The following is a 27,548-nucleotide window of genomic DNA, read 5'->3' as shown; positions in this document are numbered from 1 at the left end:
CCAACTAACAGTTGACTTGACAAGTTAATGACCGAAAAAGTCAACAGTGAAATCATAAACGATTCTCGTTAGTTTTATATCAATTATTTTCGGCATTGAATTTAAAGAAATCGAATTCTCCAAATTCAAATCTTTAGCTTTCAGTGAAGACGATTTCTGGTGACGGAAAACGATTTCCGGTGAAAAGAGAAAAAAATCCGGTGCAATCACGAAAATAAACATCACCGGAAACCGTCTTTCCGTCACGAGAAATCATTTTCACTCAAAGTTAAAGATTTGAATTTGAAGATTTCGAGGTTTTCAAGTTCATTGGCGGAGATAATTGATATAAAACTAACGAGAATCGTTTATGACTTTAAGGTTGACTTTTTCGGTCACTAATTTACCAAGTCAACTATTAGTTGAGGAATAAAATCATGCAAGTGATAGTTCGGGATTAAATTTGCCGATTTCAAATAGTTGAAGATTTAAATGCTCATTTTCCCGTAGATTCGCCCATGTTTTTTCATATTATGCCAGTGTAACAATACAGGCTGCACATAGCCTGATTTGATGGCCTCCAAACAGATGAGATTCATGGAAATCTAACTCAAGAAGTTCTGGTGGAAATTCTTACTATGCTTATGCTGTCCATTAACCATTATGGTTTCTTCCTCCAGTTGCAGCCAGATTTTAGTTTAATTGGAGATTGAAAATTGAAATTCTCAGTTCATATATTCAACATGTTTTTTGTACTGGGGAACGTAACTGATAAATAGAGAGTGAATAGTCATTTAATTTAATTAGATACAGTTATAAAATAATCAGTTACTAAATAGGTCCAATGATATTTAAGTAATATTCCAACTAACTGTAGGGACAAAAGATAAGGATGATTCTGTATTAATAGAATTGATTAAATACAGAAATTTTAAAAGTATGTAATATTCCAACTAATTGTAGGGTCAAAAGATAAGGATGATTCTGTATTTATAGAATTGATTAAATACAGAAATTTTAAAAGTATATAAATTATTTTAAAAATTATATTCTATTTTATACTCCCTCTGTCCCATTTTAAGTGGTGTTTTAGGATTTTTATTTTGTCCCATTTTAAGTGATGTTCTTACTAATCTAGGTAAAATTAATATGATTTGAATTTTATGACCAATTATAAATTACTGTACTTTTTTATTATTGGTTAAACTAGTTTTATTTAATGTATTTTTATGTTACCAAGATAAACTATATAAAAATATGTATTTTCTTAATCTATGTGCAATAACCTAAAATATCACATAAAGTGGGACAGAAAGAGTAAATATTTATTAATAAAAATAATCATCTGCTCTAAAAGTGTGGATCAAAATAAAAACTTAATTTATATTATATTACACTTACAAAAGTATTGTTTATCCATACTAAAAACTAATCACATTTATAAGTATAACTAAAATGATATAGTTCGAAATGTTAATATTGATTAAATATATAGCTATAAGAATATTTATCTTTTTTACAAATATTAGTTAATATTCACATTTATTCTATACAATTATGTATATAACTTTCGACTTTATATGTTTATAACATACAATAACATTTGTCCTATTTAACCTATTTAGTATAATATAAAATCTTGCACAATTACATAATTTACCATTACCAATAATATTTAATATATTTAATAAAACCAGAAAATTAAATATTTATATATCCTTATTTTAACATATCAATCATATTAAGTAAAAAAGCATACCCATGTTTAAAATTGTAGATCAAAATCTAGTTCATATATTAAAATGGTGTTAACTAATTAGAAATCACCATAGTTAAAAGCCTTATGAGATATATTCTCTTATTGAAATAATTAAACCAAGCAAACAATTAATTGAGTATCACTCACACACTTGCGATGGTATATTGAGCTGTGGATTTTAAAGTGTTTTGGTATTGCTTTAAAATCTTCTATTACTCAACTAGTGATTTCAATATTTTTCTTTCCAATCCTATGTTATTGAATATGATATTTATCTATAGTCATCTCAAATAATCTGCAATACAATGTTATTTATTGAACAATTCATAAAAACTAAATCAAATCCACTATTATTAAAAGATAAACAATTTTGAAAAGAAAAAACTATAAAAAGATTTGAAGCAAATTTTATCATCAGTTTTAGTTAAAAAAACTAACATAATACAAATCACAACTCTATACAAGTTATTTGGAAAGACACAAAATCAAATATAAATAATTGGAAAAATAAAAATTGAGATATAGTTTCAATTTCTTCGAACTCTATTTTTTCTCAAATCTACTCAAACTTTTAATATCCAGAATTAAATAGCTAAATTGAAGTCTTCATTTACTCGAACCCAAACTAAAAAATTCCAATCCGAAGTACATAAATACCCAAACGAGTTCTATATCCCTATACCGAAATACCAAAAAATTCGAAATATCCGATCCGAACTCGAACGGGTATCCGAAAGTCCACCCCTTTATATTCATACGAAATATTACACATGTAAAACTTAGACTTAACAAATTTCATATTATTAAAATTTAGAATATACATAGGAATAAACGGAATGGAACAAACGATTGGCACTAGAGTCATATGCTAATAATATTAACTAAAACAACCAAAAATATTTCATAAAATTATGCTAACAGAAAAAATTTATGTTTATCCTCCTAGAGTTAGAAAACTAACCGAATAATAAAAAGATAACAATCTTTTTAATTCCCGTGGCCAAAATTTTAAGAATATTTTCTTGTTCTTTTAGAATTTGATTAGTAGTTGACAAAAAAAGAATCCAATTAGTAGCCCATTTGATATGAATTCTCTAACTCAACTTTTAATTACATATATGTTTATTTTTGTAAAATAAATGCTGATCATTTTTTCATATTCATTTATGTATTGAAAAATATGTTAAGTTCATATCTATCAATCTGTACATTTTCAAACTATAATTTTACAATAATTATTTTACGTAGGAAAATTCCATAAAACTTTTATTTACAATTATCACACTTACTTACTTTTGTTTCTAAAATTTTAAATAATTTTTATTTAAATATTTGTTTTACGAATTCTAGATCTTTTTAACTTCTATTTCAAATTATTAATACTTTTGATACTTCTATTTTAAAATTATTAATAGTTTTGAAAAAATCCTATTTTATATAATATATGAATTCGGCCCAAGCCCATTCGGAGAAAGCCATAGGCGCCTGATCTTATTTTGTATTTATCCCATGTATTTCTAATCCATATGCGATTAGGATAACTACTATGTAATGTATATATAAGCTTATTGGCGACAGTAATAAAGATACACACGTTTTCCCCTTCATAACACAATACGTTATCAGCACGACGTTGCTCCCATAAACCCTAACCCTAAAAACCAGAAATAAATCCGAGTAGAAAAAACTAGAAAATCCGAAGATATTCAAACAGCTCTATCTCTCAAACCATAACGATCCAGACGACGTGTAAGATATCAAATCGAAGCTATTGACGAGTCGATTCCAGCGCCGCAGACAGCACATCGATCTGATCCCAGACGCGTCCTCACGCTCAGCTACAATACGCTCGGTCGATTTTGTTTTGAAAACTAAATCCGACTCCAACAGAGATTTTTCTATAAACTCAACTCCTTATAGTTTCATGAATTTATTTTATCTTGATTAGTTTATGTGTTCATGACATCTAATACTCCATGATTATTTTTCTTATTTGTTTCATGAACCGACGAGAAGCAACATAAATAATAAATCCAAGCAGTCAATTAGCTACCAGCAAACAGTCTCTGAAAGATCTCTAACTGATAGAGAGATCTCTAACTGATTAGTTTATGTGTTCATGACATCTAATACTCCATGATTATTTTTCTTACTTGTTTCATGAACCGACGAGAAGCAACATAAACAATAAATCCAAGCAATCAATTAGCTACCAGCAAACAGTCTCTGGAAGATCTCTAACTGATAGACCGATCAACCCTTCAGACTCTGGTAATCCGATTAACTGAGAACATAGAAATCAAATCTTATATATGGCCTTGAAACCATAAAACTAGAATCCTACTGTGTTCTTCATGTTTGATCTGAAAATTAAATTGATTTGATTGTCTGATTGAGTGATTTAAAATTTTCCTGAAGCATTAGAAAAGCTTAGGATTGATAATCACACGAACTTAATTTTTTTTAAGAGAATCAGACTGGAAAAATTGAATAAATTCGACTGCAATATCTGAAAGAAACCAATTGTTTGCTTGCTTGAATTCTCTGTTCCTGATTTTTTTTATGTTCTTCTCTGATAATGAAATCGACTAGAACTGAATTAGGAATGCAAGTTACATAATTTTCCTGAAAATCTGATCATAATTTCTGAAATAAATTCGAATTTTTGCTTGATATTCTTGTCTGTTAAAACTTGATTTCCTGCTGTTGAAGTCGACTAGAACATGGAGTAGGATTGAAAATATTTTTTTTTAATTCTTAAAATTCGAAAAACAGAGATAAATCTTTGAAAATATATTATTTTTAAAATATAAAAGGAAAAGTATATATTTTAAATATTTCTATTATATATATGATAAATTCGACTAAAATAAAATAGAAAGTATATTTTCAAATCTGAGATTACTATTTTCCAATTAAAAAAAAATCATAATCCTATTTAAATTTGGATTTAATAAGTAATAAGTAATTATCAGAAAATAGAATCATAATCCTTTTTGAAAATTGGATTTAATAATTATTATTAGATAATATAATCATAATCCCAATTGAATTAGGATTTATTAATATCAGATGAATAGTCTAAAATATTTTGAAAATATCAGCTTGAATTGTCTGATTTATTTTTCTAGACACATTATCATCTGATTTAATTATCTGAAAGTCGAAAATAATAAATAATTGCTAGATGTTTCCTTTACTGGAATTTCCTTTATAGAAATTTTCCCTTTATAGATGTTTCCTTTACTGAAATTTCCTTGAATAAAAATTTTATGGAACACTTTCCTGATCATCTAGAAATGTTTTTCTAAGATAGAATCATAAAATAAAATTTCTCTAAGGCCTTGAAAACCTTAAATCTGAAAATAATTAAAGGTGTATGATTGATTTCATACTTGTTTGAATCCTTTTAAAAGTTGATTCACACCTTAAGCCGTAGGGCTTTAAATTAATATTGCTTGAAATGCATTATTTAGAAATTTTTTTTCCTTTGGTGCGTGTGTGATATAGATATGAACAATAAAATTTTTTAAATTTAAAACCTGTTTTGAATAATGATTTCAGATATCGAGATTCATACCCTCAGATTACAAAGCCCTTAATCTCTCTGGAGATAACTATATAAAATGGATAATGAACACTGCAAGTACCCTGAAGTTTATAGGACTCAGGAAATATATCATTTATGATAATACTGCAGTTGAAAGTGAAAAGAATAAAGCCATATTCATTATGTTCTATCACCTCACTAAAGATCTAAGAGATCAGTGTGACAATATTAAGGATCCTCTGGACCTTTGGTCATTACTAAATATCAGATTCTCAATGACATTCTGGCAAAAGACCATGAATAAATGTAAGGCTCTCAGGTTCCAGGACTTCCAGTCCGTGGACAATTATCACTCAGCTCTAATGAATAACGTATATAGTCTTGAACTATGTAACATAGTGGTAAGAGGAGCTGAGAAAGCAGCGTATGAGAGAGACCATCAGCGAATTTGATAGAGTCATGAAAAGAGACGACCAGTATAGAGACAGTAAGATGATATCTCCTACTGACAGTAAGGATGAAAATATTAAGAAAAATATCTGAGGAGACCGAGTGGCAAAACATGGAAAGTGAGCCCGGTTTCTTAATTGATTAAAAAATCAAAGAGATTTCGACATCCTGATTTTATATTTCATGTTTTATGTTCTGTTTGATTTGCTTGTCATTTATAAAATTTACAGCAATAATAAAATTGATTTTGGTCTTATGTTTATCTTGCTTGATTTGCTTGATAATGTGTGATTGATAAATGACAAAAGAAATCTTAATAAAAGGTAGTAAATCCATTTATACACCACGGCCCAAAGACACTGTCTAATAGAGGCACGGAATTACTCAAAATAATAAGTCTCATTGTGTTATAAAGATTTAAGAATGGTTTCCATTCTGAACCAGTGAGCAAAGGAAACAAAATTTCTTTCAGATTTTGAAAAAATCGCCTAAGGCATTATGAATGCATATACCCATATTTTCTAGTGATTTATTCTATGCTAAGGATCAATATGAAAGAGAAAAAGAGCCATGGTAACCAGTAAGGTTGACCACGAAATAAACACTTTATGACATGACCAGATTAGCCATCTTGGTCCAAACATGATGTAAAATTAATAAAGGCACAAAAGTGATCCCATAAAATCTCACATTGTGTTACATGTACACAAAGGGAAATCCACTAAAATAATTAAGGCTTTACTGTCCTAAGCAACATGAAATTATGAGTATGTTCATGAGGGGGAGTGAGGACTAAAACCCACAGTCCATGACCATACCATAAATTCGGATTCCATGGTTTAAAACCATGATATACACGGCTGGAAAGCTTTAAAGCTCTCACTGGTGGTACATCATCCACGTCCAGCCCAATGCTTAGGAACACCACATGTATTACATGTATAAAGATTGATTTACATCAGGCCATACAAGTGAGCATAAATATTCCTATCTCTGAATAATTAAGGGTCATAAACCAGACATATACACAAACCATCTTAAGAGAATATGAATATACCACCACATATATGTGTGCCATTTAAGATGGAACCTCAGATGAGGATTGGGAATACATGTTGGATAAATAAGACTTCCTCCACGAAATTATAATGTATCTTGTGCCAAACATGGGTGATTTAATCAATGGCCAAGAATACAGATTGCAAAAGATAGTAATCTGATTATCCAACAGTAAAAGGAGAAAGTTATAAGCTGGTAAAGAGTAAAGAGTAAAATAGAAATATAATGGTATTTACCATAGGTGTCTTGGCAAGATCCTCAGACCAAAGATTATGATCTAGACGTCTTAAAATAATATGATCAAAAGATACAAAAGCTAGCAGAAAAATATGCCAGACACACTGACCCGAAAAGAAAAATAATGACTAAGTCATACCAGCTTAAGCACCACAAAATTTGATGTCCTAGGAGACACAATCAAGTTGCTACAATGTCTATTAAAGATAGACCAACAAGTTCCAAATGATAAGGAACCTCGGAAAATAATGAAAGGTGCACGGAATCATACAAATCCGAGTTCACAGTGAAATCAGTTCAGACAGAGAAATAAGGTTGGCCAACCACACATCTAAGGTACCAGACCATGTAGTTTGGGAAGCCAAACTGCAAGGTATAAAGGTCCTGGATAATAAGATCTCAAATCTAATTAGATCATGTCTGGAACAGTATGGAACTAAAGATAAAGAGTGTTAACACCAAAGATGTATTTACATACATAAGAGCTCATAAAAGATAGTAGCACTTGAGATTTGAAAGATATAACCTGAGGATCATGAACCCACGTAAGAGTACTCATAAAAGAATAAAGGGATGTGGGGTGTTCAAAGAATTCAAAGTATTTATAGACAGATGGGCGTAATGGCCATGTACATACAGAAACGCCATCTAAGAATGAAACCAGTGAATGGATCTTGTGAGATAATAAATTCAGTGAGATTAAAGGACATGACCACGTGGTCTAGTGTGTCAATGTTCCTTCTAAATGACGTTCAAGTATAGCTTGATTACACAAGGATACTCACAAGGACCAAGGAATGAATTTATAAGAGATATGCTCCTATGTGGTGGATGCTACTACAGAAAATCAAGATTGATTTTGTCTGGATACATAAGTAAGAAATAATGGTGTAGTAAGCAGTATGTGGATCACTGGATAATGAGAATAAAAGTACCATAGAAAGATGAGAAAGAAATTCTCATAGAACAAGCTTTGTTCCTAAGTTGTTCATGGACTGAATATACAGCAATTGTAAATAATATGAAAGACTAAGTAAATACTTAGTGCAGTCAGTCAATACAGAAAATATTATAATTCCTTGTGATCATGATAAAGACCAACCGAAAGAAAGGATAAATGGTTCAAAAGTTTCAATGATACAAGTTATCAATTGATTAAACAGGTTATGTTTTACATAAGGTAAACTGCAGAAAAACCATAGCCATGTGTGAGTGTGTATGATTAAGATCAACACGCCTAAAGTAAGGACCATAATCTGAGATAGTGACCAGAAGCATATCTGGACGTGGCTTAATGAATAAAGCATTGCTAAAGGCAAGAAAAGATTGATAACCATGTATAAAGGACATGAGTGTATTTGACTGTGAATTCATAGTTTGATGAGTTCCATTGCAGCAAATAATTATTAATGGTATGACCTTAGACACTCATGGTAATGGACATGTATAGACAAGGTCTATAGCTTAACATGGATCGACAAAAGAAAATAAATAAAGATTGGTTACAATGGATAAAGCCATTGGCACATACGAAGATATATAAGTCCGAATGAACAAAAGATATGAAGTAAAGTGGTTCGTATGTGTTTTGGGTCTATGACTCAATGTATATTAAAGTGTCCACGGTTTAATAAAGCCATATAACCAAAGAGAACCCGTGGGACATGAAAAGGACCTGCAAGTAAAGTTTTATTGCAGATTATAAGTCCATCCGAGCACCGTTCGAAGCACCATCAGTCCGACCAAGACAAGGAGTGATCAGCAACAAAGGTGTACATCCTGACCACACCTTTATGGAGTTCCAAACACACCAAGACGTCCATGTGTTACCAGTTCATTAAAGGAGAATCCAGTTGATCATCTTCATCAAGTCACAGGCAGCTTCAACGTTCAGGAAGACTTGGATACAAGATGGAAATGCGTCAACTACAGTGATGCATTCATCAGAGAGAGTTCATGTGTTGTACTCTTTTTCCTGTCCTTGGTTTCCCATTTTGCCACATTGGTTTTGAGGTTAACCAGGAGAAGTTTTAATGAGGCAACATTAAGTATGCAACGAACCTATACCAGATGTGTCGATCAAGAAGGAGTGTTATGTACTGATTATGTGATCGACCACTAGCAGGCCCGTGCAGCAGCTTGGCCCAAACCCATCCGGAGAAAGCCATAGGCGCCTGATCTTATTTTGTATTTATCCCATGTATAACTACTATGTAATGTATATATAAGCCTATTGGCGACTAGGATAACTACTATGTAATGTATATATAAGCCTATTGGCGACAGTAATAAAAATACACACGTTTTTCCCTTCATAACACAACAGTTTATGATTTTTATAATTTTTTTATTCGCAAAACTATTTATTTCATTAATTTAGAAATATAAAAAATAAAAAAGAGATAAAATTGACAAAATTGATTTTATACTAGTTACAACGTACAATTATACTGTTCTGTTTTAACAATTTTCCCATTAAAAACATGGTTTTCTCAATGATTCCTTTTTACTCATTAAAATGTGTATTCATGGTGGAGTCAGAAGAAAGTGTATTCATGGCTCCATGATATAAGATGACAAGTCCAATAATTGCACTTAAAGTATCGACTTTTCCGCATCGAGTTAAAGTCTATAAAACAGGGCCCTTGTTATCTTACTGTGCTGGGGATCTAAAAAGGAAGACAAGTCTCACACGACCCTTTCCACTCTTATTTTGTTTTCACCTTTTGTACTATTCTTATATTCTTTATGCTGATCCTGTCAACAAACAAGAAACTTTTTTTAAAGGGAGGACGACTGATTTGTTTTTTTACTCAGCAACGACTTTATTTTGACCAAATGAAGGGATACAAAATTTTCCACCACAAAAGTGTGTAGCCACACTTTAAACACAGATTTAGTAACACTTAAGATCAGTACTTTGGATCATACCCTACCTAATCAGTTGCTCTTTTCCCGACTACTGATTTATTTTAGAAAAACGTTTGCGCGTGTATGTTTTTAAAATTAAATTAGTAAATCTAATCTAGATTTTTTCTCAACTAAATTAGAAGATACATGTAAAATAGTATACAAAAATTAAATTAGTAAATCTAAACTAGATTTAGTAACCTCGTTTTTTGGTTATAATGATGAGATATGAGGCATCATAGGTTGCATAGTGGTTTCTGGTGGTTGTAGCGGTTTAAATATTTGTGGCTTGGCTATGTGGGAGCAGATTTGGGTCATGTTCATCTAAGCTTCATGAGTTTGGCTACATAGATCCACATCGGAGTTGACCAGCTTCAGTTCTTCCAACGTGGCAGTGGGGATTTTTCAACGAGAAGATGTGACGTCACAGTGATGTCTGTGCTCAGATCTGAACCACCAGGTTCTCATGTCTTTGTTTCCTGCTCACTTTGAAGACATCAGTGGAGCTAGGTTTAGATTTTTCTCTGGTGGCAGTGGAAGCGATTAGGTCGTTGGGTGTGGCTTCGGCCTATCCACTCGTCGGCTCCAAACCGGCGAAGCCGGTCATATGTTTTCTACTCTTGGAGTTTTTTGCTTTTTCTTTTTTTTGTGCTCTCATATCGGGGATTCCTCCTCTTCATTTTTTTCGGTGGTCGTTTATGGCTTTGGTGATCGTCAAGACTCGGTTGAGGTTCACATTCGCTTCTCGGTGTAGCAGTTCCTCTGTTTTGGACTCTGCTTCTTTTGATGGTTTATGGTGGTGAGTGCTTTTGCCTATGTGGCGGTGCGTGGCTTGTTCCGGCGAGTTCATTGGTATCGTTTATGCTGCTTTTGTTTTCTGTTTCATTTTATTGTTGTGTTGCAAATGCCTGCTTGTTTTTGGTCGGATTATTAAGCTTATTGTTTTTTCTATATTTTCCGTTGTTTTATTTATTGAAAACAAAAAATAAAAATTTAATATGAAAACCTCTTTTGAAAAAGGAAACATTTTAAAAATAGAACAAAAATTCAACATGGTTGTCCATATAGTATGAAACCATTTTAAATTGTCTCTTTAGTATAATATTTTTCATAATCCTAAAACTAACCCTTGTTGAAAAATATTATACTATATGTACAACCATTAGTTTTTATAAAAAATTAAAATTAACAAAAAGTTTTTAATAAAAACGTTAAATAAACTTTATAAATACGTTTTACAAAGTTTTATTTTTTATAAAAAGTTTAAAACTTTGTAATCTTATAGTTTTATTAAAACTTTTAATAAAAATAAAAATAGAACAAGAATTTGTGAAAATTACAAGATAAACTATGGAGACATCCTAGATTGATAAAGAAGAAAACACAGAAAATAATATTTTTTGATTTTTTTTTTTTTGCAAAAAAGCGATCAAAACACGTTTTAGGAAATTATAATATTTTACGTAACTGAAATTTCCTTAATTTTTGCAATAAACATATTTTCTTACGTAGATGACACATTCTACTTTTTCAGAACAACGACAAAAATCTTGAATGCAATTTATACCTTATGTAGACATATGAGTGAATTCTAGATTTTGCATTCCCGAAACTTTAGAATACTTCATAAAAATAGAATCTACACTCCATAGAAAAGTGGCTATCTTTATGAATAGTAGAATTTACATTCTCTTTATTTAAAATTTTAATAAAAACTAGATTGTTCGTTCAAAAAAAGTAGATGAGCATGTTGAATCTAAAATTTGTTTTCTACTAACTCATTTTTCTATACTTTTAGTAGAACGTAATTTAAAATTTTTATTTATTAAATTTTTCAACAAAAAAAATATCAGTTTGTGTATATGAGTGTTTTATTAATTGTTTATATTTTTATAATTTTTTTGATTCACAAAACTATTTATTTCATTAATTTTTAGAAATATAAAAGGTAAAAGAGAGATAAAATAGACAAAATTGATTTTATACTATGTTCCGTTTCGATAATTTTCCCTTTTAAAAACATGGTTTTTTCTCAATGATTTCTTTTTACTCATTAAAACGTGTATTCATGGTGGAGTCAGAAGAAAGTGTATTCATGGCTCCATGATATAAGGTTAGGTGACAAGTCCAATAATTGCACTTAAAAGTATCGACTTTTCCGCATCGAGTTAAAGTCTATAAAACGGGACCCTTGTTAGAGCATGCCCATTGGGGGCTTTTAAAGGGTTCATGGGTTCGGGTTCATAGAGCCGGACAAGGAAAAATAAATCGAAAATGAGCTAATTTCGGTGACCCGAGTCTTACGCATGATCCGTTCTTAGCCGGGTTCAAGACACGTGTTGGTAACCCATTGGCCCCGCATTTTCGAGTTTACGTGAAGCATTGACCGAGACCATTCATTTTCCTTTTCTTCTTCGATACCTAGGGTTTGTTTCTCTGAAAGGCGATTGAGAGGCGATTCAGGTGCGACGGCGATTTCCGAAGCTTTTGACCATCAAATCGACGACGAACGGTCCCCTCCACGAGCTCAGGTCAGTATCGAGTAGATTCTCCACAATTTTGAAGCGTTTTGGGTCTCGGGGATTCTCAATCGATTTAGGGTTTTCATATTAGGGTTCAAAATCGAGTTGGGGTTTTCGATTAAGCGTCATGCGGGGTTGTATTTACCGAGTTATGGTTTTATCGGGGATTATAAATTGATTTGGGGATTTAGGGTTAGGGTTCGAAATTGATTTGGGGGTTTTACAGGTTACGGTTCTTAATCGATAGTGTGGGTTTCGTTTTATGGTTTTAAATCGTGTAGACAGGTTTATTGTTTCGTTTTCATCATATTGAGCTAATGAGTTTTGTGAATGATTTGTTTGTGCTAGAGATGGATCCCGCAGCAGAGAGAAGAGACATGAAGAGGAACATTGAGTACAACAACAGCTTGATGTATGTTGCTGATTCAGAGTACGGGATACCAACAAGGTGTTACTGTGGTGGGAGAATGATTGACGAGGTTCAGGCGAAGGAGGAGAAAGACCCTACCCATCTAACTGCAAGCGAAATCACCCTCATGGACAAACTCATTTCTGATATGATTTGAGATGGGTTTGTACTTCTATCGATTGTTTGGTTGCTTGATGTTGTGTTCATTTGGTTGCTTGATGTTGTGTTCATTTGGTTGCTTGATCTTGTGTTCATTTGGTTGCTTGATCTTGTGGTTCATTTGTACTTCATGTTGGTTGCTTGCTGTTGTGGGAATGAGTACATAATTTTGTTTTCTTTTGTCTTGCAGGTCACGGGCTGGAGTTCAAGTTGTATGGCAGGAAGGAAATGCACATGTTTATTAGCTTTATGGTTGTTGTGTTTCACGGGAAAGTGTAGTATTTTGTTTCTTTCTACACTTCATTTCAATTAACTTGTCTTGTTTGGTTTCTTTCTACTTTGTACTTGTTTGGTTGCTCACGGGTAGCAACCACATGTCTTGAACTTGTATCGGCTATGTATTGTCTTCACTCTGCAAACTCTATATATAAAGCAGGGTGTTTGTTTCATAAATTTGCTCACTCTTGTATCAGTCTCTTCTTTACTGTATCACTCTTGTATCAGTCTCTTCTTCACTCTATCATTCTTCTCTCAAAGTATCAAGAGAACTATCACTCTTCTCTCTATCACTCTTCTCTCCAACAACACTATCAACAACACTCTTCTCTCTATCACTCTTCTCTCCAACAACACTATCAACAACACTCTTCTCTCTATCACTCTTCTCTCCAACAACACAATCAACAACACTCTTATCTCCAAGTATCAAGAGAACTATCAAGACAAATATACTCTCCAATGCAAATCTCTATCACTCTTCTCTCTATCACTCTTCTCTCTATCTCTCTTTGTCAAAAATATTTTTTAAAAACTAGTGAAGTTTTAAATTTTTTTTTTTTAAATATGTTTCTCATTAAAGTAGTGGAGAATTTATTTCTTTTTTCAAAAAAGATATGTTTCTTATTAAACTAGTGAAGAATTTAATTTTTTTTCCAAAAAAGAATTGTTTTTTATTAAACTTGTGAATAATTTTTTTTTTTTCAAAAAAGATATGTTTCTTATTAAACTAGTGAAGAAAATTTATTTTTTTCAAAAAAATTATGTTTCTTTTTAAACTAGTGAAGAATTTAATATTTTTTCGGAAAAGAATTGTTTCTTATTAAACTTGTGAATAATTTATTTTTTTTTTAAAATCAAAACATATGTTTCTTATTAAACTATTGAAGATTTATATTTTTCATTTTGGTTTTGTATGAAGGAATAAGTGTTCAAGTGATGTCTTTCTCATTAGATGATGCAGCAGATAAACTAATTGAAGATACGTTCGACCAACATGTTGATAATTTTATCGACCAACAAGTTGATAATTTCATCGACCAACAAATTAACAAGCCGAAGAGACGAGCTTATATCGAAAGACATAGGGAGCAAGGCCACCAAGACCTTTGGAAAGACTATTTCAGTGAAAATCCTACATACCCACCAGAAATATTTAGGCGGCGTTTTCGAATGACCAAGCCATTGTTCCTTTCCATTGTCGATCGCCTGAGTAATGAAGTTCCATACTTTCGTCAAAGACCAAATGCTCACGGAAGGTACGGCCTATCTGCACTTCAAAAGTGTAATGCGGCTATACGTATGCTAGCATATGGTCAATCGGGAGATACGTATGACGAAAATCTCCGACTTGGTGAGAGTACCGCACTTTTATGTTTGGAGAAGTTCAACGAAGCGATAATACAATTGTTTGGAGATGAGTATCTACGAAAACCTACACCAGCTGATCTTCAACGATTACTCGATATCAGAGAGGTACACGGATTTCCGGGAATGATAGGCAGCATCGACTGTATGCATTGGGAGTGGAAAACTGCCTAAGATCTTGGAGAGGGCAGTACACACGAGGTCACGGAAAGCCGACCATTGTCTTAGAGGCTGTGGCATCACAGGATCTTTGGATATGGCACGCATTTTTCGGTTTACCAGGTACCCTAAACGATATTAATGTTCTCGATCGGTCCCAAGTTTTTTCTGACATTATACAAGGTCGAGCCCTAAAGTTAATTTCACGGTCAACGGCCACAATTATCGTATGGCGTACTACCTTACAGACGGAATCTATCCGAAATGGTCAACATTTTATCTAATCCATCCCACTACCTCAAGGTCTTAAAGCTGAGCTTTTTGCTGAAAAACAAGAATCCGCCAGAAAAGATGTCGAACGTGCTTTCGGAGTTTTGCAATCGAGGTTTGCAATAGTAAAAAATCCTGCTCTACTATGGGACAAGGAAAAGATTGGAAAGATTATGAGAACTTGTGTCATACTACACAATATGATAGTAGAGAACGAACGAAACACATATATTCTGTCTGATAGATCTGAGTTCGAGTCGGGAGAGTCAAGCAGGAGTTCACAGGTGGAAATCTCGCAACCTACGGACTCCCCTTCCAACTTCGTTAATAGGCATGGCATTCAAGCTCAAATTCGGGATCAACAAAAACATGATCGTTTGAAAGCCGATTTAGTTGAAAATATATGGCAAAAATTTGGTAATCTAGATGAATAATCTTTGTATGTTTTTTAATTTCCATTGTATTAAATAAAAACTTAAAATAAGTAAAAAAATAAAAAATATTATTTTATTCTTATGAACTCCATTTTCGGGTTCACTAATGGAAGAGGAAAATTAATACGGGTTCGTCACTATTTCCGAACCCACCAAAAAACAATAAAAAAAATCCTTATGAACCTCCTCTTGGGGTTCACTAATGGGGATGCTCTTATCTTACTGTACTGGGGGGATCTAAAAAGGAAGACAAGTCTCAGACGACCCTTTCCACTCTTATTTTGTTTTCACCTTTTGTACTATTCTTATATTCTTTATGTTGATCAATGTCAACAAACAAGAAACCTTTTTTCAAAGGGAGGACGACTGATTTGTTTTTTTACTCAGCAACAACTTTATTTTGACCAAATGAAGGGATACAAAATTTTCCACCACAAAAGTGTTTGAAATTAACCACACTTAAAACGGAGATTTAGTAACACTTAAGATCAGTACTTTGGATCATACCCTACCTAATCAGTTGCTCTTTTCCCGACTACTGATTTATTTTAGAAAAACGTTTGCGCGTGTATGTTTTTAAAATTAAATTAGTAAATCTAAACTAGATTTTTTCTCAACTAAATTAGAAGATACATGTAAAATAGTATACAAAAAAATATCATTCCGATTAATATATCTTTTCTTATTAAAGAATACATTATAGTAATATACACAGGAGATCCGAATCGAAATTTCTCATTCCAACGAATTTGTCTTATCTTTGAATTCCAATATAACAAAACACTAGATATTGACCCGCCCGACCGGGCGGGTGGATATTTATTTTATAATTTTTTTAATATTAAATGATGTATTCGTAATATTAATCTTTGCAGTTATAATAAAAATTTAAATTTAAATTTTAATAAAATATTCTGATATAATTTTTTAATTTGCTAATTAACATAATATAGAGGTGGGTCATAATTTTTTTCAATTCAAAAATCTTATCATCCCTCAAATACAGAGAAAATAAAATTATAAATACATAAAATATATAAGCATATTTGGAACTATAATTTCTATTAAAATAAATTTGTTACAGAAAAATAATGTTGCGCTGTTTTTGTTTATTTCTAGAGTTTGATCCGTAACCGTATAAATATTTTCTTTCACTTTAAATTTTTTCTCTACACTAATGGTATACTATATATATTTTTAAATTAAAATGTATTACATAATTGTTAACATAACATTTTAAAACATAACGGTTTTATTTATTACTTTAAAATAATTATATTTTGTGATTTAGTCGTCTATTATATCACAGTGTATCATATAAACAAATCTTATATTTATAACTAATTGGACTTATATAGGAAGCATTATGCTAATAATATATGAAAAAAATATTTTATTTATATGTTATATAAATTGATTATGATGTGTGATTTTTTATTTTATTATTTATTACTAATAAATATTAAAAAATATTTAATATGTTAATACAAAATATATTAGAAAATATATTTTGGTTAAGATTTTATTAAGGAAATCTATTATTTAAATTAAGAAAAAACATTAAATGCTTAAATCTATTGTTTAAATTAGGAAAAGACAATCATACTTAAATATAACTTCATTTAATATCTCAGTAGCATGACAATGTAAATATAGTGAAACATTAATGGTTAATCTAATTATGTACTTCTGTTTTAATAGAATAGATTAGCCAACGAATAGTTTGGGTCAAGGTCATGGGTACATTATCTGACATAATTTTTTGATTAAAACATCTGAACTTACATAATTTAATTATTTATTGTACAATCAGTCCTGGTCCAGCGGATACTTACCCTATATGCTATTTTCCTATTTTGTTTTTTAGATTATATACCTTTTAATCTTTGAACAACTTAGAGTTTAAAATACTTTTCAAAGAAATCAACTAACTAGTTAGCTTATTGTGAAACATTCCAATTTCCAACAATTTTTTTTATATTATTTTGTCAACAACATAAGAATATAAGACTCAGATAAGTACACAGAATAAATCTCTAGTATCATAATAAAAATTTGAAAAATTCTTTTAGATAGTTTTTTTAGTTTATTTTCACAAAATAGTTTTTAAAAAAGAAAAATGACCAATTTTTTTATTAAATAATAAAATATACATTATAATTCTTGGTTTAACTAATCTAAACTTAGGATTTAGAGTTAAATGATGGGTTTCGGGGATGAAGTTTCAAATATTTCAAGAAATAAAAAATAAATATTAAATTTTTTTAAATAAAAATGAACTATTTTGATCATTTTATTTTTTTAAGGCTATTTTGTGATCAAAATTTAAAAATGACTATTTGAGGGAATTGCCCTAGTAATTTATCCACTGACGAAATATTATTGTGGAATATTAATGCAATTTATATATTTTCTCAAATTGAAAAATGAACAAATATAATTGTGGTTGAAAACTAAACACAAGAATAGTAGAAGGGCTACTACGCTAAAGCATCCGCAAGACCGCAGCCACGATCTTCTGAAGCCAAGCCCGAAACGTATTCACTTAAAAAAACAAAAATACGTCATTACAAAATCAAAATGCATTTATTTCCCGTCAAGAAAGAACAAAAAAGAAGTATTTATTGAAATATATAATATATGCTGTCATAAGTAAATGAGTATATAATAAACACGTGACCAGAGAGTTGTATAAAAAGAACATATCTCTTTGTTGACGGATTGTTATCTGGGAAGATGTGGTGGTTTTCTTCTTCTCCTTCTATGTGGCTCTCCGAGCTCTCATGTTCTTCGTCAGCCGTTATAGAATCCACATCTTCTCTTCCGGTAGCAATCCAATGGCTGAGATTTGTTTTCCTCTCCCCATGCCCTCAACGTGTTCTCTTCTCCGCCGTAGATCTTCTGTTCATCCTCGTCCTCGTCTTCTTCGCTCTTCAGAAGCTCTTTCGCTCATCTTCTTCCTCTTCTTCTTCCACTATCAACGGAAGTGTCGAGGTTAGGAAACCTCTTCTCCAAAACCGTGGAAGAATAATCCAAACAAGAACAACCGCATGGTTCAAAACCACTGTCGTATCCACCGTTTTATTGTCGTTTTGCTCCGTTGTGCTCTGTGTGTTGGCGTTCACGGGGAAGAGACGGACTCAGAGACCATGGAACCTCGTAGACCCGATGTTCTGGCTAATCCACGCCGTCACAAACGCCGTCATCGCAGTTCTCGTCCTCCACGAGAAGAGATTCGCATCGCCGAGCCATCCCTTGTCGCTAAGAATCTACTGGTGTTCAAGCTTCGTCGTCACAACACTCTTCGCCGTCTCCGGGGTCCTCCAATTACTCTCCGGCGGTGCAAGCTTGATAGCCGAAGACGTCGCTTCGTTCTTCTCCTTCCCCTTAACCGTCTTTCTGCTCACCGCTTCCGTCAGAGGGACCACAGGCGTTGTTGTCACAAATGAAGAGAGCAACGGTAATCATAATAAACCAGACGACGCCGTTTCGGAGAAATCTGACAATAACAACGTCTCTCTTTACGCATCCGCTTCGGCTTTCTCAAAGATGTTTTGGTTATGGATGAATCCTTTACTCAGCAAAGGCTACAAATCACCGTTGACTCTCGAAGAAGTCCCCACGCTCTCTCCAGAACACAAAGCAGAGAGGCTCGCGCTCGTCTTCGAATCCAACTGGCCTAAACCGTCTGAAAACTCGAGCCATCCTGTCCGTACCACACTAATAAGATGTTTCTGGAAAGAGATCCTTTTTACCGCCATCTTAGCGATCGTACGTCTTTGCGTCATGTACGTTGGTCCCGTTCTCATCCAGAGCTTCGTCGACTTCACCTCAGGCAAGAGATCATCGCCTTTGCAAGGGTACTACCTCGTCCTCGTCCTCCTCGTCGCCAAGTTCGTCGAGGTCTTGACGACGCATCAGTTTAACTTCAACTCTCAGAAGCTCGGGATGCTTATACGCTCCACTCTCATCACTGCATTGTACAAGAAAGGTTTAAAGCTCACTAGCTCCGCGCGTCAGAACCACGGCGTCGGTCAAATCGTGAACTACATGGCTGTCGATGCACAGCAGCTCTCTGACATGATGCTTCAGCTCCACGCAATCTGGCTTATGCCCTTACAAGTGACTCTCGCGTTAGTGCTTCTCTACGGAAGCCTAGGCGCGTCTGTTGTCACGGCCATCGTTGGCCTCACTGGTGTGTTTGTATTCATCCTCCTAGGGACTAAGAGAAACAACAGGTACCAGTTCAGCTTGATGGGAAACAGAGATTCTCGTATGAAAGCCACCAACGAGATGCTTAACTATATGCGTGTGATCAAGTTCCAGGCTTGGGAGAATCATTTCAACAAGAGGATCCTCAACTTCAGGGGAATGGAGTTTGATTGGCTCTCTAAGTTTCTTTATTCGATAGCCGGAAACATCATTGTTCTCTGGAGCACACCGGTGCTCATCTCTGCTCTCACGTTCGCCACCGCGCTTTTCTTGGGAGTCAAGCTAGACGCTGGGACCGTGTTCACCACCACCACCATTTTCAAGATCTTGCAAGAACCTATCAGGACGTTTCCTCAGTCTATGATATCTCTCTCGCAGGCGATGATCTCTCTTGGAAGGCTCGACTCGTACATGATGAGCAAAGAGCTGTCTAAAGAGGCCGTGGAGAGATCCATAGGGTGTGATGGTCGTGTCGCCGTGGAGGTTAGAGATGGAAGTTTCAGTTGGGATGATGAGGACAACGTACCCGCGCTTAAAGACATCAACTTCAAGGTTAACAAAGGAGAGCTCACTGCGATAGTTGGAACCGTTGGTTCGGGAAAATCTTCGCTGTTAGCTTCGGTTCTTGGCGAAATGCACAGGATCACAGGACATGTGAGAGTTTGTGGGAGCACAGGTTACGTAGCGCAGACATCGTGGATCCAGAACGGGACGGTTCAAGACAACATCTTGTTTGGTCTTCCGATGGTTAGAGAGAAGTACAACGAAGTTCTCAGTGTCTGTTGTCTTGAGAAAGATCTGCAAATGATGGAGTTTGGGGATCAAACTGAGATTGGTGAACGGGGAATCAACCTCAGCGGAGGGCAGAAGCAGCGTATACAGCTCGCACGTGCGGTTTATCAGGATTGCGATGTGTACTTTCTTGATGATGTTTTCAGCGCAGTGGATGCTCATACAGGTTCAGACATATTCAAGGTAACAAAGTGACATACATGTATTATTATTACCTTCAAAGTACAACACAAGTTGATTCTTGTTATTGTGGTGTAGAAATGTGTACGAGGAGCTCTGAAAGGCAAGACAGTCTTGCTAGTAACACATCAAGTGGACTTCTTACACAACGTTGATTGCATTTTGGTACCATTTCACGCATTTATTATATTGAAAACGAGAGTTTTGAACTTGTATTTTTTTTTTTTTGAAAGAATGTTAAATTAATTCAAACAAAAAATCGGTTTTACACTTTGTGTTACATTGTTGTAGAATTTTTTTGAACTTGTATTTACGAGATGGAGTTTCAGGTGATGAGAGAAGGGAAGATTGTAGAATCAGGAAGATATGATGAATTAGTCAGCTCCGGTTTGGATTTTGGGGAACTTGTTGCCGCACATGAGACATCTATGGAGCTAGTTGAAGCCGGTGCAGAGTCTTCAGCAGCAACAACAGTCATTACATCGCCAAGACCACCAACGTCTCCCCATCCAAGCTCACCAAGAACGTCCATGGATTCTCCTCACTTAAGTGATCTCAACGATGAACACGTCAAGTCGTTTCTCGGCTCTCAGACCGTAGAAGATGGCTCAAAACTCATTCAAGAAGAGCAAAGGGAGACCGGGCAGGTTAGCCTGGGAGTTTACAAACAGTATTGCACCGAGGCATATGGCTGGTGGGGAATCATCTTTGTGGTGTTCTTCTCTCTAACGTGGCAGGGCTCACTGATGGCTAGCGATTACTGGCTCGCATACGAAACATCATCCAAGAATGCTGTTTCGTTTGACGCCTCTGTTTTTATTCGTGTCTACGTCATTATTGCTCTTGTTTCCATCGTTTTGGTGAGCTTACGCTCATATTACGTCACCCACTTGGGACTCAAGACCGCTCAGATCTTCTTCCGACAGATTCTTAACAGTATCTTACATGCTCCCATGTCGTTCTTCGACACCACACCATCTGGAAGAATCCTCAGTCGGGTAAGAAAACTTTCACATTAATTCTCAGTCTATATAAATAATATTTGATGGGGTGCGATCATACCAGCACTAATGCACCGGATCCCATCAGAAATCCGCAGTTAAGCGTGTTTGGACGAGAGTAGTACTAGGATGTGTGACCTCCCGGGAAGTCCTTGTGTTGCACCCCTTTAAAAAAAGTGTTTCAAAAAAAAAAAAATATATTTGATGTTAAATGGTTTGTCTCTTATGATACATTTGCAGGCATCGACTGATCAGACCAATGTCGATATCTTCATACCGTTCATGCTTGGACTTGTGGCCTCAATGTACACTACTCTGCTGAGCATTTTCATAATTACTTGTCAGTACGCTTGGCCAACTATATTCTTTGTGATACCTCTTGGATGGCTCAACATCTGGTACCGGAACTATTACCTCACATCTTCCCGTGAACTGACGCGCCTAGACTCGATAACTAAGGCTCCTGTCATCCACCATTTCTCGGAAAGTATAGCTGGAGTGATGACAATCAGATCATTCAGGAAACATGAGTTGTTTAGGCAAGAGAACGTGAAGCGTGTTAACGCCAATCTTAGGATGGACTTCCACAACAATGGTTCAAACGAGTGGCTTGGGTTTCGTCTAGAGCTTATTGGGAGCTGGGTGCTCTGCATCTCGGCTCTGTTTATGGTAATGTTACCAAGCAACGTAATCAAACCAGGTACTGATCAGTAAACCGCCTTATAAATAAATAGTTGATACAAAGTGACAAAAAAATAAAAAAATAAATAGTTGATACCACATGATATCACTCATGGATGTTATTTTGGTCTGATGCAGAAAATGTCGGCTTGTCTCTTTCTTATGGATTGTCTTTGAACTCGGTTCTGTTTTGGGCAATATATATGAGCTGCTTTGTCGAGAACAAGATGGTTTCCGTTGAAAGGATCAAACAGTTCACTGATATTCCTGCTGAAGCTGAGTGGGTGAGCAAAGAAAACTCCCCACCTTCTAACTGGCCCGTCCATGGCAATGTACATCTCGAAGACCTCAAGGTAAGTTAAAAAGAAAACAAATCCAAACATCTCCATTATTATTTAACTTGTGAAGAAGAGATCTCATGAACTTGTCTGAAACAATAGGTACGGTACAGACCAAACACTCCACTTGTGCTCAAAGGAATCACTCTGGACATCAAAGGAGGAGAGAAAGTCGGTGTGGTTGGACGAACAGGAAGCGGGAAATCTACGTTGATCCAAGTCTTGTTCAGGCTTGTAGAACCATCAGGTGGAAAGATAGTCATCGATGGGATCGATATATGCACTCTAGGGTTACATGATCTCAGGTCAAGATTCGGAATCATTCCACAAGAACCAGTCCTCTTTGAAGGAACCGTAAGGAGCAACATCGACCCAACAGATCAATACACTGATGAAGAAATCTGGAAGGTGACGATGATAAAACAGTTCCCCAAGAATGTTATCAAAATCGTATACTATAATCTTTTTCTTTCTTGTTCCAGAGCCTCGAACGATGCCAACTCAAGGATGTTGTTGCCACAAAACCTGAGAAGCTCGATTCGTTGGGTGAGTACTTAAAATATATATATATATATATATATATATATATATATATATATATATATATATATATATATATATATACACTTTTTCATGAGAGATAATAAGAATCTTGAATGAACATATATACTTGATTGTTACAGTGGTTGATAGTGGAGAGAACTGGAGCGTAGGACAAAGACAGCTTCTGTGTTTAGGCAGGGTTATGTTGAAACGAAGCAGACTTCTATTCCTAGACGAAGCGACAGCATCTGTAGATTCACAAACCGATGCCGTGATTCAGAAGATTATCAGAGAAGACTTTGAGTCATGTACTATAATCAGCATAGCTCACAGGATTCCAACGGTGATGGACTGTGATCGAGTCTTGGTCATAGACGCAGGTAAAGCAAAAGAGTTTGATAGCCCGGCTCGTTTGCTTGAGAAGCAGTCTATATTTGCGGCGCTGGTGCAAGAATACGCTCTCAGATCTGCTGGAATATGAAAATTTAAAAGGTTGCCTGAATATTTTAAGATCTTTTTTTTTTAACTGACAGAGAAAATGTCGAGTTTGTTTATTGTGCAATTTGATTTTTATGGTGTAATTGAATTAAACAATTAAAATAAATTAGTCCCCTAAACATTATTTATAAACTGATTTGTATCAGTGTTTCCAAAATTTGGACCAGACCGGACCGAGTTGAACTGTGAATCGGACAACAATTTGGGTTGGATTAATGTAAAAACCAAACTAAGTTGAACTGATTAAAAAACATATCGAACTGTCAAAAATTGGGAAACACTGACCCAATGAACCGGCCAAAACATGTTTCGTATATAAACTAAAGTTTTGTTAATAAAACAATTAACTTTTCTTTTTCTTCTTTAAAGTAAAAATAAGATTTATGAAAGATTAATAAAGAACCGCCTCTCGTCTTCTTTTTTGACGTTTCTGCAACTCAAAAGTCACAAAACTATAAAGTTTAGTTTTAATGTCAAGTATTATTTTGCTACTTCTCACTTTAATTAAATTTTATTTCATGATATTACTTGTGTTGAAAACTTTAACAATTGAAACATTTATGTTTGTGAAATTGTTTAATTTATAAAAGAGAAAAACACTTTTTATTTCAAAATATAATTTTTAACTATATGTGTATATACTTTTTTAAAAATGTGATAAATATATAGAATGATAATGATCTGGAGAATAAATTTTAAATGTGTTTTTGTAATGATTTTAGATATGAACTATTAAATTATTTTATTATTTTTGTTATATTTTAATTGTTATTTTTTTAGTCTTTCAAAGTATTGTGACTATTTAAATATTCTATTTGATATGATCAATTTTTGTAAGAATATGCATATTATATAATATCATTATATTCAGTTTAGTATAATCAAACCCGATTCGAACTGGTCGAACTCGGTTTGAACCCGGCCGAAATTGGTTCGAACCCGGTTGAACTAGGTTCGAACCCGGTCGAACTCGTTTCTAACCCGATCGAACCACATTGACCCATGACCCAAAATATATCCGGTTCACTAGCCGGTCCGGTTTTAAAAACACTGATTTTTATATGACTTTTTCTTGGGTTCACCCCGAAATTCACAAATCAATAGTATTGTGTTATTTTATATTATCTTTTAAAACAAATGATTGACAAATTATATTATGATTTCAAATTAAAAAGGAAAAAATTAAATAAAAATAATAATAGTTTTCAAAATAAAAAGAATTAAAAAAATATTTTTAACACCGTCACCAAAATACAAAACCGTAAACCCTAAATCATAAACACTAAATTTAAACACTAAACTCTGAATCTTTGGATAAACAATAAATCTTAAAGTTTATGATTTATCCAAGGGTTTAGGATTTACCCAAGGGTTTAGGATTTAAGATTTAGGGTTTAGTGTTTTCAAATTTAGTATTTAGTGTTCATTGATTTAGAAGTTATGATTTATCTAAGGGTTTAAGGTTTATCCAAGGGTTTATGATTTAGGATTTAGGGTTTAGGGTTTAGGGTTTAGGAATTAGGGTTACTGTTTTTCACGGTTTTAAAAGTCATCAAAATTATTTTAAAATTTTCGTTTTTTGTCAACTACTATTTTTATATATTCTTACATTTTATTTTTAAAACATAATATAACTTGGAAATGATTTATTTCTTTTTTTAAAGATACTAAATATAAAATAACATAATACTATTGGTTGGTGAACCCAAGAACAACTCTTTTAATATATATCATCACTACAATTGATTTCAAAAAAAATGATGACATGGCTCTTAAAAAATATTGATATGTCATTAGCCTAATTATGACATGTACAATTTCCTTACATAAATTTATATTTTGACAACTTTTTAATATGGTAATGACTATTAACTCATAATTCAAACCGATGAAGCTGGAACATAAAATTAATAATGTCCAATGTAATGAATATCTTCATAATTAAAATTGGATGTTATCTAAGACTATGATATATTGTAAAGTAGACTATCTTTCTTCATAATTTTGATAATTCTATTTTTAAAATGTAGAACCGAGATTTTGCGAAAAAAACAAGGCACAAAGTACTTCCAAAAACACATATTTCTTTTATTAGAAATCCTTTACACAAACTCTTACATCTTATATATTAAAACATAAGTCATGACTTTTTCACGTGTGATTTTTTCAATTTGGACTATCCGTTAATTTTTTATGAAATATATTTTATTAAGACTAATAATATATATGAATCTTTTAACTACTTTAATCATAATATATTTTCATTTTAATATATAAAATATATATTTTGAAAACTCTAACAAATCTTTTTAAAATATTTTGACAAGATCTTAATTTTCAAACATTATATGTAAATATATTCACTAATTCGAAATTATTTATGAAATATTATTATACACTAATTCAAAATTATTTATGAAATATTATCATACATTATACATTAATATATTTCATAAAATTAAAATTAAAAAATATAAAGTTAATCCTTTTTATCTATTATATAATCATAATCAATCATTGTAAGTGAAATTATTATATCGAGCTAAATATGATAAATTATACCAAATTGTTATATTTTATTTTCTTAAGTATTTATGTTTAAAATAAAATACGTTTGTGAAGCAGATTAACATTAGCAGACTATATAATACATGTATAAAAATCAACATGTATTTTATCTAATAATATAAGATATTTTAATCGTGATATATTTCATTTTCAATATAAATATTTATTTTAACAAACCTGTCGAAAATATTTTAGCAATATTTTAATTTTCAAAATATTTATGTAAATATTTCAGCTAATTTCGTAATTAGCAATGAACTAATACTATACATTAATATATATTCAGTTATCATATAAAATGAAAAAAATTATTATATTAAACTAAATATGATAAAATTATATTAAGTTTATAAATCTATAAATATAAAACTCTGAAAAATCTTTATAATACTAAAAATTAATACGATGACATAACGACTTAACATTCGCAAACTATATAATACATATATAAAACTAACATATCTTAGACTTTTGTATATATAATAATATATTATCTAATGAATAAACGTAAGAAAATATTGCTAATAGGAAATTCTGTTTTCAAGGTCTGCGGGTCAAAATGAGCATTAAATTTAATATAACATAATTTTGAATATGTTGTTTAATGCATATATTAATTTTTTCTATAAATAAATGTAAATACAATAAAATAAGTATATAATAAGAAGCAACAAATACATGTGACAGTTTTAAATAATTGATGAATTATAACATGCAAACTATAAAACTATTGTATTTAAAATAGTTATATATATATATATTTAGATATATGATTAATGTTTAAAATGTATACCACTAAAAATTTAAAATAAATATATATATTTATATAAAACTGAAAACAAATATCCGCGCGGTTGCGCGAATCAAAATCTAGTACTAGTTTAACCTGAATTACACAACAGCACACACTGCTTGACACGAATTGATTCCTAATACACCCAACTTGCTTGACTAAACACCTTTTGAGCAAGTTTATCAAAATGAAACTGTAAAACCACTTTTCTGATTCTCTTTGACAATTACAATGTGAAAGCTCTAACATTAAAACCCTAGGTAAAAGCCAAGATATATATTAAATAATTTTTTTTCTATTATCTAATATATTATTTCCTATATTTTAGCATCACAAAATATTCCAATTTGTGAGGTAATAATATTCCTTTAATTCTTATTTCGACAAATAAATATGGAAAT

General features: G+C 32.7%; 2 protein-coding genes, 2 long non-coding RNA genes and 1 other non-coding gene across 5 annotated transcripts; 4 read left to right on the top strand and 1 right to left on the bottom strand.

The window, feature by feature from the left end:
- Positions 1-8,620: 8,620 nt before the first annotated feature.
- On the bottom strand, positions 8,621-10,277 carry LOC130495970 (uncharacterized). Its single transcript, XR_008935008.1, has 2 exons — positions 10,146-10,277; positions 8,621-9,791 (listed from the first exon to the last, which is right to left on the bottom strand). It is a non-coding gene; the product is annotated as an uncharacterized LOC130495970 (long non-coding RNA).
- A 569-nt stretch (positions 10,278-10,846) lies between these two features.
- Positions 10,847-13,779, top strand: LOC130495969 (uncharacterized). Its single transcript, XR_008935007.1, has 4 exons — positions 10,847-12,286; positions 12,370-12,475; positions 12,815-13,037; positions 13,225-13,779. It is a non-coding gene; the product is annotated as an uncharacterized LOC130495969 (long non-coding RNA).
- A 470-nt stretch (positions 13,780-14,249) lies between these two features.
- Positions 14,250-14,852, top strand: LOC130497595 (uncharacterized). The gene has a single exon (XM_056990526.1). It carries the CDS (start codon positions 14,250-14,252, stop codon positions 14,850-14,852), a length of 603 nt encoding a protein of 200 aa, XP_056846506.1.
- Positions 14,853-18,240: 3,388 nt separating this feature from the next.
- Positions 18,241-23,922, top strand: LOC108805854 (ABC transporter C family member 4). The gene is made up of 8 exons (XM_018577826.2): positions 18,241-20,728; positions 20,804-20,890; positions 21,055-21,723; positions 21,967-22,426; positions 22,546-22,760; positions 22,848-23,153; positions 23,228-23,291; positions 23,429-23,922. The coding sequence occupies exons 1-8, from the start codon at positions 18,278-18,280 to the stop codon at positions 23,767-23,769; spliced, it is 4,593 nt and encodes a 1,530-aa protein (XP_018433328.2). The 5' UTR covers positions 18,241-18,277; the 3' UTR covers positions 23,770-23,922.
- On the top strand, positions 21,774-21,892 carry LOC130497802 (5S ribosomal RNA). Its single transcript, XR_008936787.1, has one exon. It is a non-coding gene; the product is annotated as a 5S ribosomal RNA (ribosomal RNA).
- Positions 23,923-27,548: the final 3,626 nt, after the last annotated feature.

This window comes from Raphanus sativus, chromosome 1 (assembly GCF_000801105.2).
Source record: "Raphanus sativus cultivar WK10039 chromosome 1, ASM80110v3, whole genome shotgun sequence".
NCBI classification, from domain to species: domain Eukaryota; kingdom Viridiplantae; phylum Streptophyta; class Magnoliopsida; order Brassicales; family Brassicaceae; genus Raphanus; species Raphanus sativus.
The sequence above is the reverse complement of the archived record's forward strand: the minus strand, read 5'-3'. Positions and strand labels throughout refer to the sequence as shown.

Bases quoted from the DNA above. Each gene is read 5' to 3' on its own strand.
- LOC130497595 (XM_056990526.1), top strand. From the start codon at position 14,250: ATGTCTTTCTCATTAGATGATGCAGCAGATAAACTAATTGAAGATACG.
- LOC108805854 (XM_018577826.2), top strand. From the start codon at position 18,278: ATGTGGTGGTTTTCTTCTTCTCCTTCTATGTGGCTCTCCGAGCTCTCA. The intron at 20,729-20,803 runs GTAACAAAGTGA...ATTGTGGTGTAG, and splicing joins CAGGTTCAGACATATTCAAG to AAATGTGTACGAGGAGCTCT. The intron at 22,761-22,847 runs GTAAGTTAAAAA...CTGAAACAATAG, and splicing joins TACATCTCGAAGACCTCAAG to GTACGGTACAGACCAAACAC.